At 47.8% G+C, this 13,172-nt stretch overlaps 4 protein-coding genes across 4 annotated transcripts; 2 read left to right on the forward strand and 2 right to left on the reverse strand.

The window, feature by feature from the left end:
• Positions 1-482: 482 nt before the first annotated feature.
• On the reverse strand, positions 483-1,359 carry LOC128725694 (phenoloxidase-activating factor 2-like). Its single transcript, XM_053819462.1, has 2 exons — positions 1,060-1,359; positions 483-977 (listed from the first exon to the last, which is right to left on the reverse strand). The coding sequence occupies exons 1-2, from the start codon at positions 1,357-1,359 to the stop codon at positions 483-485; spliced, it is 795 nt and encodes a 264-aa protein (XP_053675437.1).
• Positions 1,360-4,814: 3,455 nt separating this feature from the next.
• Positions 4,815-6,414, forward strand: LOC128725705 (uncharacterized). Its single transcript, XM_053819473.1, has 3 exons — positions 4,815-4,992; positions 5,073-5,605; positions 5,686-6,414. Exons 1-3 carry the CDS (start codon positions 4,815-4,817, stop codon positions 6,412-6,414), a joined length of 1,440 nt encoding a protein of 479 aa, XP_053675448.1.
• Positions 6,415-6,490: 76 nt separating this feature from the next.
• Positions 6,491-9,829, reverse strand: LOC128730587 (equilibrative nucleoside transporter 4). The gene is made up of 6 exons (XM_053823661.1): positions 9,600-9,829; positions 9,130-9,284; positions 8,838-9,041; positions 8,542-8,756; positions 8,357-8,463; positions 6,491-8,287 (listed from the first exon to the last, which is right to left on the reverse strand). Exons 1-6 carry the CDS (start codon positions 9,827-9,829, stop codon positions 7,147-7,149), a joined length of 2,052 nt encoding a protein of 683 aa, XP_053679636.1. The 3' UTR covers positions 6,491-7,146.
• A 1,623-nt stretch (positions 9,830-11,452) lies between these two features.
• On the forward strand, positions 11,453-13,157 carry LOC128720796 (WW domain-binding protein 2). Its single transcript, XM_053814491.1, has 4 exons — positions 11,453-11,623; positions 11,784-12,535; positions 12,623-12,708; positions 12,780-13,157. The coding sequence occupies exons 1-4, from the start codon at positions 11,568-11,570 to the stop codon at positions 12,822-12,824; spliced, it is 939 nt and encodes a 312-aa protein (XP_053670466.1). The 5' UTR covers positions 11,453-11,567; the 3' UTR covers positions 12,825-13,157.
• Positions 13,158-13,172: the final 15 nt, after the last annotated feature.

The raw sequence follows: 13,172 nt of genomic DNA on the forward strand, positions 1-13,172 counted from the left end.
CAGCTCCTCCGTTATTCTGGATTTTCCTCGAGATTGATTACTCGTCATGTAGAACCGGTGAACGTGTCTACATGCAGTATGAATACGATTATTGCGGCTGGACCAAAAACCTTCTCTTACCAAACGACAGGGTTAGTATTTTACTCGCAAACATGTGCATTTGTCACAGTACGGTGGAGGTTGATGAGATCATAGATAGTTTTTCGAAGCACCAAAGTGTGAATTGCTACCATCAACAAATGGTTTTGTCTTTGCTCCCTACAGTATTACCTACAATTTATAGGGGACTACTCACACGATCCGCTAGCGTTAATTTGAAATGACATTTTTGCCAACATATTTTTCATACAAATCTAGGAAGTTTTATCAATTTGAATAAAAAATAATATTAACAATTTAATTTTCATATCAATTTAACACAATGTAAAAATTTTACATCAATTATCTCAATCATAGATATAAGAGGTGTGACTAATATTACGCTATGTCAGATGGTCGTCAATCCAGCTGCGGAACATCGGGACGTTAACGTACACTCCCGGAATACCGTCTTCGCCGCATCCGATACCCCACGCAACCATACCCGCCTGATAGTAATGGTTGACTGATCCCGGAATGGGACAAATAAGTGGCGATCCGCCATCACCCTTGCATGTATCGCGTCCCTTTTGAAGCTTGAACCGATGGCCGAGTCGCGTGGTCCGGAGGGCTTTCTGACAGTCTGCACGAGGCATGATCGGAAGCTCGATCTTCTTCAAGATTACCTGGTAGGTACCCTGCTTGCCAAACACATCCTTGCCCCATCCGCTGGCGAAGCACCGAGACATATCAAAGTTGAAGTCGGCCGGTGGCAAGCAGATCGTGTTCACCGTCTCCATGATGGTGGCCGGTTTCTCCAGGAAAAGTAGAGCTACGTCGTTGAAGAGACCACCCTTGTAGAATTCGGCATGCGAAACGATCTCCACAACGTTGCGATCCTGCGGAAATGATGGCGAAGGAACAAAAGCAGATCAAAAAGCATGGTCATGACAGCGTGTCTGTACATGTCACCCGACGTACCTGATGGTCGAACATCTCGTTCTTAGTCTGCGTGTCCCACTCGCCGAGGCGTACTTTGATCTCCGATGGTTTCTTGTTCTGGACGCAGTGAGCAGCGGTCAAAACGACCGATGGGTGGATGAGTGATCCTCCGTTCTGGTACAAGTTGATCGCCTGATCAATAGCCTTCTCCTCCTTAATTATGGCCACCATCCACGGGAACTCATCATACTCCGATTCACCATCGTTGTCGCCCGTGATGCGGAACCCAACACCGTTAACATTGCGCAAGCCACATTTTCGATTAGTAGCGATTTTCATTTCAACTTAAAAAAAAACGGAAAATATACTTTCTTAGAAACTATACACATCTTTCTGATACATCGTCATGTTTAACTAAACAGCTAGTCTACTACCTGCAAGCGATTCCTTCCCATGAATGATATCCTTTTTAAATATGCTATTTTTCTGAGGATTTTTATCGTCTTTCAGTATATTGGATTGGTCATGGAAGGCAAAAACAATTTCTGTTAATTTTGATACCAGTCGCACCATCGATGATTTGTAAACTGATGTATTAACAGGAGGGGCCAACTCTTCTACGCCACTGCTCATTATATCTTCAACAACTTCAACACACGGAGCAGATGCGTTACCAAATGGAATATTGTGAGCTTTACCGTTTTTTGTTCCGCTACGAGCTGAAGTTGAGTACTTTTTAAAGCAAGGAGTCGGTGACTTTGTAGACGAATTATTCCCAATATTCACTGACGGTTTTATATTTGTAGCAGGTACCGGAGGTGATGGGTTGGAAACTACTGCATTACCATTTAGTACTTGTATGCCGCTAACAATTGATACGTTACCCGTCCCAAAATTTAAAGCAGGTCTAACTCCAATACTCGTAACAGATAGATTCGAAGCTGGAGTATTGATCGCGTTTCCATTTCTTGCTCCACTATTATTTGGAGTTGAACTTCTTCTTGGAAGAGCAGTGGGTAATTTCGTAGATGTATTATTCCCAATGGCCTCTGATGGGATACTACTAACATCAGTGGGGCTTGATGGAAGGATTGGTGCGATTTTCTTGATCGGTTCTGGATAAGATTGATTAAAACTTACTGTACTACCAAAAACTAAGACTCTTATGGCGCTAACAATCAACATTCCAAGCATTGAAGTCCCAGGTCCAACACTAGCAATAGATGTATTAGGAAATGGTTATGGTTAACGTTTCCATTTCCTACTTCGCTATTAGTTGAAGTTGAACTTCTTCTTGGACCGGGGGTAGGTGATTTCGTAGATGTATTATTTCTAATGGCCACCGATGGGATGTGAGGAACATAAGTGGGGCTTGTTGGAAGGATTGGAGCGGTTTTCACTGCCGGTACCGCAAGAGATGGATTAAAAGCTACTGCACTACCAGCAGCTAAGGCTCCTGTTCCGCTAACAATCCCCTTCCCAAGAATTGAAGTAGTCCCAGCTCCAACACTCGCAATAGATGGATTAGGAATTGGAGTATAGTTAATGTTTTCATTTCTTACTCCACTATAATTTGGAATTGAACTTCTTCTAGGAGCATGAGTAGGGGATTTTGTAAATGTATTATTCCCAATGACCACCGATGGGATGCGAGGAACATGAGTGGGGCTTTTCGAAAGGATTGATGCATTTTTCAATACCGGTACCGGATAAGATGCATTAAATGCACTACCAGCAGCTAAGGCTCCTATGCCGCTAACAATCCCCATCCCAACAACTGAAGCAGTCCCAGCTGCAACACTACCAGCAGCTAAGGCTCCTATGCCGCTAACAATCCCCTTCCCAACAACTGAAGCAGTCCCAGCTGCAACACTACCAGCAGCTAAGGCTCCTATGCCGCTAACAATCCCCTTCCCAACAACTGAAGTAGTCCCAGCTGCAACACTACCAGCAGCTAAGACTCCTGTTCCGCTAACAATCCCCTTCCCAAGAATTGAAGTGGTCCCAGCTCCAACACTCGCAATAGATGGATTAGGAATTGGAGTATAGTTAACGTTTTCATTTCTTACTCCGCTATTAGTTGGAGTTGAACTTCTTTCAGGGCCAGGAGTAGGTGATTTCGTAGATGTATTATTCCCAATGATCAACGACGGCACACGGGGAATATTGGCGGGTCTTGCAGACAGACTTGGTATGATTGTTATTCGCGTTTCCGGAACTAATGGCTTAGTCACTGGCCTTTTGACGTTTGGATGTGAACTCCTTCTAGGACCGGGAGTAGAAGATTTCGAAGATGTATTATTCCCTATGTTCACCGACGGCATACGCGAAACGGTTGCGGGTCTTCCTGGCAGGGTTGGTGTGATTGTTCCCACTGCCTCATTGGCGTTTTTAGGCATCAGTTTAAGCTCTATTTCATCAGTTGGCGATTCCAATGTTGGCTGATTTAACGCTTGCCTTGCAGCGTTCTTTATAACGTTGGCTATAGCAGAAGCTCCTGCCACACCCGTTGCAACGACCGGTACAACATTCATACCAGCAGAACCAACGGGCACTTTTTCGGGATCAGGTTTCCTATCATTTTCATCGCTGTCGTCCTCGTCAGAGTCTGGTTTGGGGCAGCATTTGATCATATAGTCTTCACATTCATTGCTTGAATCAGAGCCGACGTCCAGCCAAGAAGGAAACTGGCTGCTAGAGCAAAGATATATCCTTTCACATTTCACCTTTTTATTCTGGTCCTGTTTAAGAAACATAAGACAAAAAAGATATAATCATATCATTCAAGCATATAATCATATAATCAAGCGAATATGAATGAACATATATATAATAGCAAAACTAAACAATCACAATATTCATTGTTTACTACAGTAACCTCGTCTTCCTCGCATAGCCCAAAAACAACGCACAGGATCAACACTAGCCAATGACTTCGTGACATAGTGGAAATGAAACGTTTGTTCACAAAAACAAAAACACTGCTGTGAAGATGACGGTTCCAGACGAGACGAATCGCCAGTAAGCTAATAATTATAATTAGTGCCTACTTAAGCTCATGCAACACTGTCAGCTTGTGCGATTTGTATATAACTGACTGACTGCGCTCAATCGCTTGCTCTTATCGGAATTACTCAGTGTACAAGCTTAAGAACAATAATAAGAAAATATGCTTTTCACGGCATCACTCACTTCTCGCCGAGGAATATTCGCATCGAATCCGTCGGAGAAATCACATCGAATGCGTAGATTTGTTATGGCTACGGTGCCTTATGATACAATAATCTTGCCATGTGTGTTCTATTAGCAGCCGCACGATTCTTACCTTGAGCTATTATTGCCATTAGTAGCTGTCAAAATATGTTTTTTTTTATTAACGATTACTATGAGTACTAATGTAATACTAAATTTTTATTTACATGCAAAATTTTTATTTAAAAACAAAAAAAAACATCATTGATATTTTGTTTCTTAAGCATCTCTTACTTCACTTCACTATTTTGGTGTATAAAGCAAAAATATACACAGCGCGATCTTACATGCTTCGAGTGCGCCTAGTGGACGGAATAATACAACCGCCATTTATAAGCAGTTGTTTAGTATCTTTCTATGCGTGTATGCGTGTCCCCCAGCAGCAGGTCAGTGACAGTTTTTTCGCAGTGGCTGTCGTACCTGGATGGTTTACCAGGGCATCAGGCGTGATTTGCCAGCATCAACGAGTGGTTTGGTATTTTCTTTCCCAGTATGACATAAAATTCGCGTGTGCGCCTACCATCGTAAAAACAACTGCCACCATGAGCCGAAATTTGTGCGACGAAACATTCCCCGGCAGCCTGTTGATCGAATTCGACGAGCTGGACGACGAGATTCCCATCAGTCCGGAACTTCCGAAACGCCACCAACCGGACGGCTTCGGGCGGCATCATTCAACGCTGACCGTTAGGGCAGGAGCTATGGCCGATAAGGCCACTGGTAAGCGATGGCGGTGGCACGCAATTTTACGTGTGTTATGATAAGAACGGTTCGTGTCTTAAATGGCACCTCAATTACAGCGGACGATCGTAATGGTTCCCGTACTGTGATCTCGGGTTCATCGAACACTTCCAGCGGTCATTCGTCGCTCTCAACCGAGGGAGAAAACCGAAGTGCTTCGAGCGATCGCGACCTAAGCCGGGATCTGAGCAAACGCCAGCTCAAGGACGTTGATCTGGACGGTACGCGTATGGAACAGCCGTCGCTGAAGACACGAAAATTTCGGCCACCACGTTCGATGGAAAGTCTGCTACAGCAGCAAGGGCACAGTGGCCACTTCAAGAAATCATTGCCTCCACGAAAGCGAGCTGGGCTCAGAACAGATGAATCCGTGGACGGCGATTGCACGGGTAACGTGAGCGTTCTCAGCAACGGCCCACCCAACCAACAGCATCAGCTGTACCAACGACATCGTGCCAAATATGGGCACGTGCAGAGCAAGGTCAAACAGCTGATAGACGAAATGAAACCGACGGCTAGACGCGATCGAATGACTCTCGTGCGGCATAAATCGATGCCTGAAACCTCGTTCGATATCGATCCACGGCACGAGGTGAGACAGACTCCGACGATCGTGCGATCAAACAACCGCCTCTTATAGCAGCATTAATCGAGCTTTGTTTTCGATTTCAGCATGACGACACGCTCGAGCAGGAAACTGACATGGACGCTCTACGTGCGATGGTGCGTGAGATGAAACTGCACGTGGGTATCCTCGAGCAGCAGCTCAACCTGCAAGATCTCCACAATACGAACGCGTTCAACGAGCTTGCGGCGCTCAAGTGCAAGAACAGCGCGCTTCGCATCGAGAACGACTTCCTGCTCGAGCAGGAGCGGGTGCGTGAACAACGTCGGCAGCTTTTGCGCCATCCCGAGCAGCATCCGGGCGGTTCGTGTTACGGTAGCCAGTCATCCCTTCACAAGGCGATCATCAACTGCACGACAGCGACCCAAACGAGCCCGCAATCGGGTACGGACGAGCCATCCTTCGAGCTGCTGTTTGCTGCTAGTCCGCCAGCTATCACAACCGGATCACGCCCGCTCATGGCCCTCCAGGCGTCCTCCACCGTGGAACTCGACACGGCGATAGGGGAATTCTCGCCGGACTACGAACAGTTGCTTCCGGTGGTGAGCCGTGATGGTGAACCTTCTGACGCATTCGAGCCCAAATGCCAGAACGGGCGTTGTACAACTACCGAGCAATCACCAGCTCCCAAAGGATCCGAGACAGGCCAAGCGCCTGCCATTGCGACCAGCCCCAGGTGTCGTGACTGCTGCCGTCGGAAGAAGAAACGCAAATCACGCAAACAGAAGCTGGTCAGCTTGTTCTGCATCCGGCGCCACGACGACTCGTTCTGCTAGCGTACAATCCTGCTTTCCGTTTTGCCGGTCAAGAAAAAAAAGAACGCCACTCCACAAGCCTGCACCGCTGCTCTAGTACATTAATTATTATCATTTATTATACACCGTTTTTATTCTGTCACAAGTTTGTTATTGAATGCGTGTGAGTGTGTTTTATATGAGCTCAGCTTCGGTTGCGTTTGCTTTGCCGTTCGGTTTTGGCCGCGATGCGACCGGTAAACATTTGTAATATCTTTGGTATCTGACCGCGGACGTCCACTGGGTGCTGGATGTTGCCCTATCGCCTGTACATATTCATTCGCTTCCCAACGGCGTCGCGTGCGATGCAGAAATTAGAAACACTGCTTGCAAGAGTCCTCTTACAACAATTTTGCTTTCTGAGTACACCGGAAACAAGCACCTGCGCGATCGTCTCAGAAACTGAACCAACGTGCATGCGATCTTTCATGGCTTCCAGGGTGCGTTTTAGCGCCACCACAACGTCAACGGGACGGAACGCTAAAGGATACACCGGACTGGAAGTTCCATTGCCAAATACAATACCCCCCCACCGTTCCGTACGTTAGCCTGTGTGCCTACTGAGATCTGGGGAAATGAGAAAGTTCACAATAAAGGGACTACCGGCATCACAATGCGCACAAGAGTCCTGCTATATAACGGCATGGTTGTGGGCATTTCTAAACGAAGCGATGTGATAGCTGCTGATAACTGGTTCCACATCCCCTTGGTGGTCTAATCAAGACCGGCGCTAGGATCCACAAGAGCGCTGGTGGCGTTATAAAGCAGAGTTGTTGCCGCCGTCACGAGTTGGGCACCATCGATCGCGTGGTACGCGGGTGTCATCGTAGGTGAGCCTATAGTTGAGCTAACCATGTCCAGTCCACTCCGAAGTGTACTCAAACCGGTGACTGGAGTCGAACCGGTCGACGAAACAGGTGATATGTTGCTCGTTTCCACCGGTGCACCGGTTGTACTGCGCAGAACAGCCACCGTTAGTGTTGTGAGCAGCGTGGCCACAGTTGTGCTGGTACTGCTGCTACTGGTACCTCCACTACCGACCAGCGGGTGCGTCCCATTAATGCCCATCCCTGTCGGAGGTTGGTTGGGCTTTGGCGGTACGTACGGGTACTGAGGGCAGGGATTTTCTAGCTGTGCTCCAAGCATGGCGTCGAACACGTACCCAACCAGAGAGCCTGCCGTCAGGCCGATGTTGTATGACAGCGTCATCATATTGCCGGTGACTTCACGCAGAGTCGCGGACACCTTATCCGGGGCGAGCATCATCGGAAGGCTACCGGCTAGTCCGTTCGTGATACCAAGCGCGGCTGTGAAGATGAATGCGGCCGTTTCACCTGCGATAACCGGCTGTTCCCGAGGTGAGCAGCAGAGTAGAATCAGCGGTACCAACAACGCGCGCAACCCAGACATCAGGATGAGCTGGCGACGGGACCAACTGTACGGGACAGCTGCCAACAACTTGCCGGCTACGTCGGATGCGTTGAATGTGAACATCAGCAGTACCGGCATCCAGGTGCCGAGGTTACATGAGATGATCTCTGACTCGATGCCAGGGTAGAGCGAGAGTGTCACGCAGTACGCCATAGCGATGCACGCCATGTATGGGTAGATGGCGTGGGCGACTTTCCAGCGCGATTCTAGTCCACTACGAAAGCTGCCGAATCGGCCGGAACTGCAGATGTCTGGTGTCATCACGTGTTCTACCTTGAACGCGACGTTTGGGACGTCTGAGCTAGGTGCGGTCGTTGCTGTTAGAGTTCGCGTCGTCGCACCTGTAGTCGACGTTAGATTCGTCATGTTCGTTTCCAGAACCGTTTCAGTAGCCGTTGGGTTTGATAAATCATACACCGGATTGCTGCAAAAAGGCGATAAAGACCATAAACAAAAGGAAGCTCATTGAAATAAAATTCAGCAAAACACCTACCTAAAGCTTAGAGCCGTTGAACCCGGTGGCATGTGAACTGGTGGGCTGGAATCGAGTGTTAACACCCCATACCGAGTGCTCGATATGTCACCATCCAAGGTTTCGCTCTGTGAAGGCAAAAAAATGCACGTGGGCCCTTGAAAAAATGTCTGTATCCTGTCAGAGGAAAGCATTTACAAGCTTACCAGAGTGTGATCGTCGTCCGGGCGCAGGACGATTTTGGCACAGGCCTTCATGTAGTACCGCACGAACGGTGAGTGTGTCGTGATCGAGTGCAGCACGTAGCTGAACGCAATGTACACGGTCGAGGTTAGAAAGAAGATGGCCGTCGAGGCGCGGTCACTCTTAATCAACAGCTTCGTGACGACCCGGTTGGAAGAAACCAGGAATCCAGCCAAACCTGAGGATTTAAAAAGGACGATCAGCAGTGGCCATTATCACGAGAGAGTAGACCATCATTGGAAGGCCTCTTTTCACCTACTTTCGCCGGCCATCACGGCTTGGGTGTACTGCTTTGGGAGCATGCTCGCAAACCCGTAAAAGCTCGACTGCTGGATCGTGCAGCCCATGGCAACAAGTGAGACGGCGGCCAAATTCACGGAGTAGGCCGTTTTGGCGGTGAACATGTGCCACGCCACCTCGCACAGTGCCACGAACACGAGCGTCGTGAAGGACACGGCGTAGCCTGTTGAAAGCGAAAGGAAGCGCGCGTAACAAACGACGTGCGTCATCAGGATATCGAGTTTCCCTACTGTTTGGTGGAGTTTACTCACCGAACGCTACCCGGATCCGGAAGGGCGCTAGCGTGAGGAACACGTTATTCAGCAGAACTGTCGCTAGTGCGACGATGATGTAAGTCATCGACATGTCTAACGCAACGGATTGGCCGGGAAACCGCGACTGCCAGTAGTCGGCGGCGATTATAAAGCTGGTAGAAGAGAGAGAGAGAGAGAGAGAGAGAGAGAGAGAGAGAAAGAAGGAGAGAACGTTCGTAAGAAGTGTGCCAGCTGGACGAAGGATTTACGCTTCTCCTGCCATGCCACACGCTGAATCGGGGGTGAATCATGTAACCCAGGAGGATAAATAGGGATGCGCCGGTACAGCTGCACCTGTACGCAGGCGAATGCCGTAAACGCAGCGAGTGCTTGTGTACCGAGGATTCCATTGATTGAACACATGCGCGTGCATCCCCACGAATTTATCCTTCGTTGCGCACATACACACGTCGTACACACACACGTACCTGTTATAAGGAAGCACAAATCCGACACCGGCGGTCATGAGAGCGAAGAACACTAACCGCCTGCGGTCCTTAGGAGGACCTCCGCCATCCAGCTCGGGGCTGTCGGAGGTGTCGAAGGTACGACGTCCCTCGAGCGGCTCGTAGGACGATGTGTGTCCACTCCCATTACTGCCACCTCCACCATCACCGGTACCGCCCGTGATGCTTCCATGCTCGGAGGCTTCCATCATGGTTCAGCTGTGGGCCCGCGTGACCTTTTCCCTACGTCCAACGCAACTTGGCCTGCGATTGGCGTGCCCTCCCACGAGTAACGAGTTTTTTTCTGCTCTCTCCGCAAAGAAGGATCGATTTAAATTGCTCCCGTTCCGTCGCTAGTACTGGCCCTTCCTACCCCGAACCCGCAAGCTTTGAGTATTTACCGCACTACACACCAAGCGAAACTTGGTTCGATTTTCCACTTTCATGCTTCCCTTTCACAAGACGAACAATCTATTCCCCCCCTCCGTTCGCCGTTATCGTCATCGAAATCCGTCGCCTGCTGCGAGTCCCAGCACGAGAGAGTTGAAAATGTTTAGCCCGTACGCACTTCGCCGCCGGAAAGGTCACTCGAAATCGATAGCATTTTTTCTCCTTCCCCCACGAGGTCGGCTTGTTTTATCAATCACTGTATGGCACGCGGATCGATACAGTTCGATCGGATGTCGTGCATCCCCCGTGGCTGCAGATGCGGAACGCCACAGATGATATGCCACCATCCGTGTTCAGTGTGAAACGAGCGTTTTTCGTAGGACATTTTTGGGGAACCAACAGGAGCCCGCGCACAACTCACTGTTTTAAATCCCTGGGAAAAAATCGTCCAGGCTAGCTGGCCTGAATGTATCCACTACGGGGTTTCCAACACCATCGAGAACTGTAGCGCGCGAGATGAACCGTCTCGGGAGGGATGCTTCGCGGCACGGGTCCCTTTTTCCCTGTCGGAGCCCGAGCAGCCGAAACCGACGGGACGCACGGGAAAAATCACCTATGACAAGATATATTTATGTTTCTGTTTTTCTCTGCACACGCAGCTAGCAAAACGCGTCCTGCGCATGGACACCACAGTCAGCCGTCCTTCAGGAACGGATTGTTTTTCTCGCCCGTGCGAGTTGCACACGGTGAACGACCAGGCTTCTCCATTTCCGTTCAAAAATATTGATTCTGAAATATGAGAACATTATGGAATAGAATAGGGTTACTAAATTACGAAATCGTGGTACGAAAAATAGAAGCTTTAGCATTTATTATAAGCTAAAATTATTTCAAAGGTTTCATTTCAAGAAGAAAAAACTAAAAAATATTCCCACGATTATTTCGATTGATTTTTTTATTTCTATATTGTGATAATATTAATAATTTTATTAATAAATAACAAATTAAATTAATAAAATTTGAAAAGTATTAAATTCGTAATTATTAGCAAAATTCTCTTATGCCGCCAAATGATGCCTTATATAGCCGCCGTGAAATACCATATATTGCCGCCTTCGTTGACAGTTCACAATCTCACTGACGTGTTTATGTCGTTATTTTTGTGTATTCGTCTCACAAAATTCCTCCGATCAATGTGCATTGGGTTGTTTTTGTTATAAAGTAACATTAATATAGCAGAGTTTAGGTGAATTTCATGCAAAATACTGTGTTTCGCACACTTTCAATAAGTAAAGCATACGAAAAAAAAAGTTTTTCACTCTAGAAAACAGTGAACAAGTGCCAGTGAGATCGAGTGAGAGAGAATACAAACAAACACAATAATCGAAGAATAGAAACCTCGCAAATTACGACAGGTGACTCATCAACAGTTAAACTTCATCATCGTCGGCGATAAGGGTGGAAAACAGCAGCTGACGACGCAGTAGCTCGAGAATTAGCAAGCGTGCAACGTTAGGAAATTGGGTTCATTTCCACGGAGCGGTAAACTTGTAGAAAAGGATGTCGCTCAACACGGCACACGCCAACAACGGCGTTCTGATACACGCTGGCGAAGGGTAAGTTGGTTGGTCATGACGTGTTTCTATTTTTTATTGATATCCCCCAAGAGTAAACACAACACACGAACTTATGAAATAGATTGCCTCTACGAATTGTTTGATGATGACTACTCGAAATACGTACTGAATGTTTACATCTTATCATTTTCTATTTCAGAATACTAATTTTCAGTGATCATGTGACGATCGAGTTCTCCGGCCACAGCAATACGGCCATGAAGGGTACTAAGCAAGGACGTGTCTACCTAACCACGCACCGAGTCATCTACAATAGCAAGAGCGAAAGTGATGCACTTCGCTCCTTCAGTATGCCTTTTGTTTCGATGCGTGAAGTCGAGGTAGAACAACCCGTTTTCGGAGCCAACTACATCAAGGGAAAGATTAATGCGCAACAAAACGGCAATTGGATAGGTGAGGCGAAATTTAAGATCGTTTTCAAGCACGGCGGAGCCATTGATTTTGGACAGGCGATGATGAGGGCTGCCTCAATTGCCCAGCGGAACGCCGGCAGTGCTCCGCCACCACCGTACACACCTCCCGGTGGTGACTGGTATGCGGCTCCGCCGCCTGCGTATACTCCGAATCCTAACGGTTACGGCTGGGTGCCTGGAGCAACCATTTTTCCCGAACATCCGCAACCAAACACGGTCTATATGCACGACAGCCCGCCACCGTACCCGGGCATCGTGTCACCGACAGTCCCGGCTGGTTACTCATACCCGCCGCAACAGCAACAGTTTGCCGGTGGTTATCCTCAGCCGACGCCAGGAGGCTATCCGGTACAAGCTGGATTTGCTGCTGGACCCGGTGCGGGCTATCCGAATGGAAACATTGCGCAAGGTGGCTATCCGCAACCTGGACCATCCAGTGGAGCGATGGGATTTACGGCTCCCCCTCAGCCGCCAGCGAGTAAGTATTGGTATACTTGGGACAAAAAACATACCAAGCACCATCGCGTATCGGACAACAAATGATACAAACTATCAACTTTCTCAGATTCGAAGGAAGCAGAGGCGGCTCAGAGTGCATATTACGATCCAAACAGACCACAAACCGCATACGTTCCGCCACCGGCATACTACGTGAGTTTCTCTATCGCGTGTAATCCATACTTGCGTCGATAAATAATGAAGATAATGGTTGCTTGTTTTAGGAACCGCCACCAAGCTACAGCTCGCTTAACAAGAAGGAGCAGTAATGGCAGTAAACACATAAATTGTTGCATATTCCGTTGTTCTCCCCGTTTGTATCCAAGCACACATAAACCCCGTAACGGATGGAGAATAATAACTGTATAACTTGTTTTTATATGTTTTGGAATTTATCGCCGTTAATTCTTGCTCCGCCAATCAATGTTAAGAATCCGCAATGTGTCGAGCTTCTTTCCTGTGCTCGTAGAGGGCCAGTATTCTTTATAGGGTAAACGGCACCAAGGATCACCGTCTGAGATTGTCTTTGTTATATTCTCAAGCTTGCTGCATGTTAAATCACATAACTGTAAAATTTATTCGACTAATAAACCATACCTTATTGTACCATGCACACA

Source organism: Anopheles nili, chromosome 2 (genome assembly GCF_943737925.1).
Source record: "Anopheles nili chromosome 2, idAnoNiliSN_F5_01, whole genome shotgun sequence".
Classification (NCBI taxonomy): domain Eukaryota; kingdom Metazoa; phylum Arthropoda; class Insecta; order Diptera; family Culicidae; genus Anopheles; species Anopheles nili.

Bases quoted from the DNA above. Each gene is read 5' to 3' on its own strand.
- LOC128725694 (XM_053819462.1), bottom strand. From the start codon at position 1,359: ATGAAAATCGCTACTAATCGAAAATGTGGCTTGCGCAATGTTAACGGT. The intron at 978-1,059 runs GTACGTCGGGTG...TCATTTCCGCAG, and splicing joins ACGAGATGTTCGACCATCAG to GATCGCAACGTTGTGGAGAT.
- LOC128725705 (XM_053819473.1), top strand. From the start codon at position 4,815: ATGAGCCGAAATTTGTGCGACGAAACATTCCCCGGCAGCCTGTTGATC. The intron at 4,993-5,072 runs GTAAGCGATGGC...CCTCAATTACAG, and splicing joins TATGGCCGATAAGGCCACTG to CGGACGATCGTAATGGTTCC. The intron at 5,606-5,685 runs GTGAGACAGACT...TTTCGATTTCAG, and splicing joins ATATCGATCCACGGCACGAG to CATGACGACACGCTCGAGCA.
- LOC128730587 (XM_053823661.1), bottom strand. From the start codon at position 9,829: ATGATGGAAGCCTCCGAGCATGGAAGCATCACGGGCGGTACCGGTGAT. The intron at 9,285-9,599 runs GTACGTGTGTGT...CTCTTCTACCAG, and splicing joins TTTGTGCTTCCTTATAACAG to CTTTATAATCGCCGCCGACT. The intron at 9,042-9,129 runs GTGAGTAAACTC...CGCTTTCAACAG, and splicing joins CCGGATCCGGGTAGCGTTCG to GCTACGCCGTGTCCTTCACG.
- LOC128720796 (XM_053814491.1), top strand. From the start codon at position 11,568: ATGTCGCTCAACACGGCACACGCCAACAACGGCGTTCTGATACACGCT. The intron at 11,624-11,783 runs GTAAGTTGGTTG...TTTCTATTTCAG, and splicing joins CTGATACACGCTGGCGAAGG to AATACTAATTTTCAGTGATC. The intron at 12,709-12,779 runs GTGAGTTTCTCT...TGCTTGTTTTAG, and splicing joins TTCCGCCACCGGCATACTAC to GAACCGCCACCAAGCTACAG.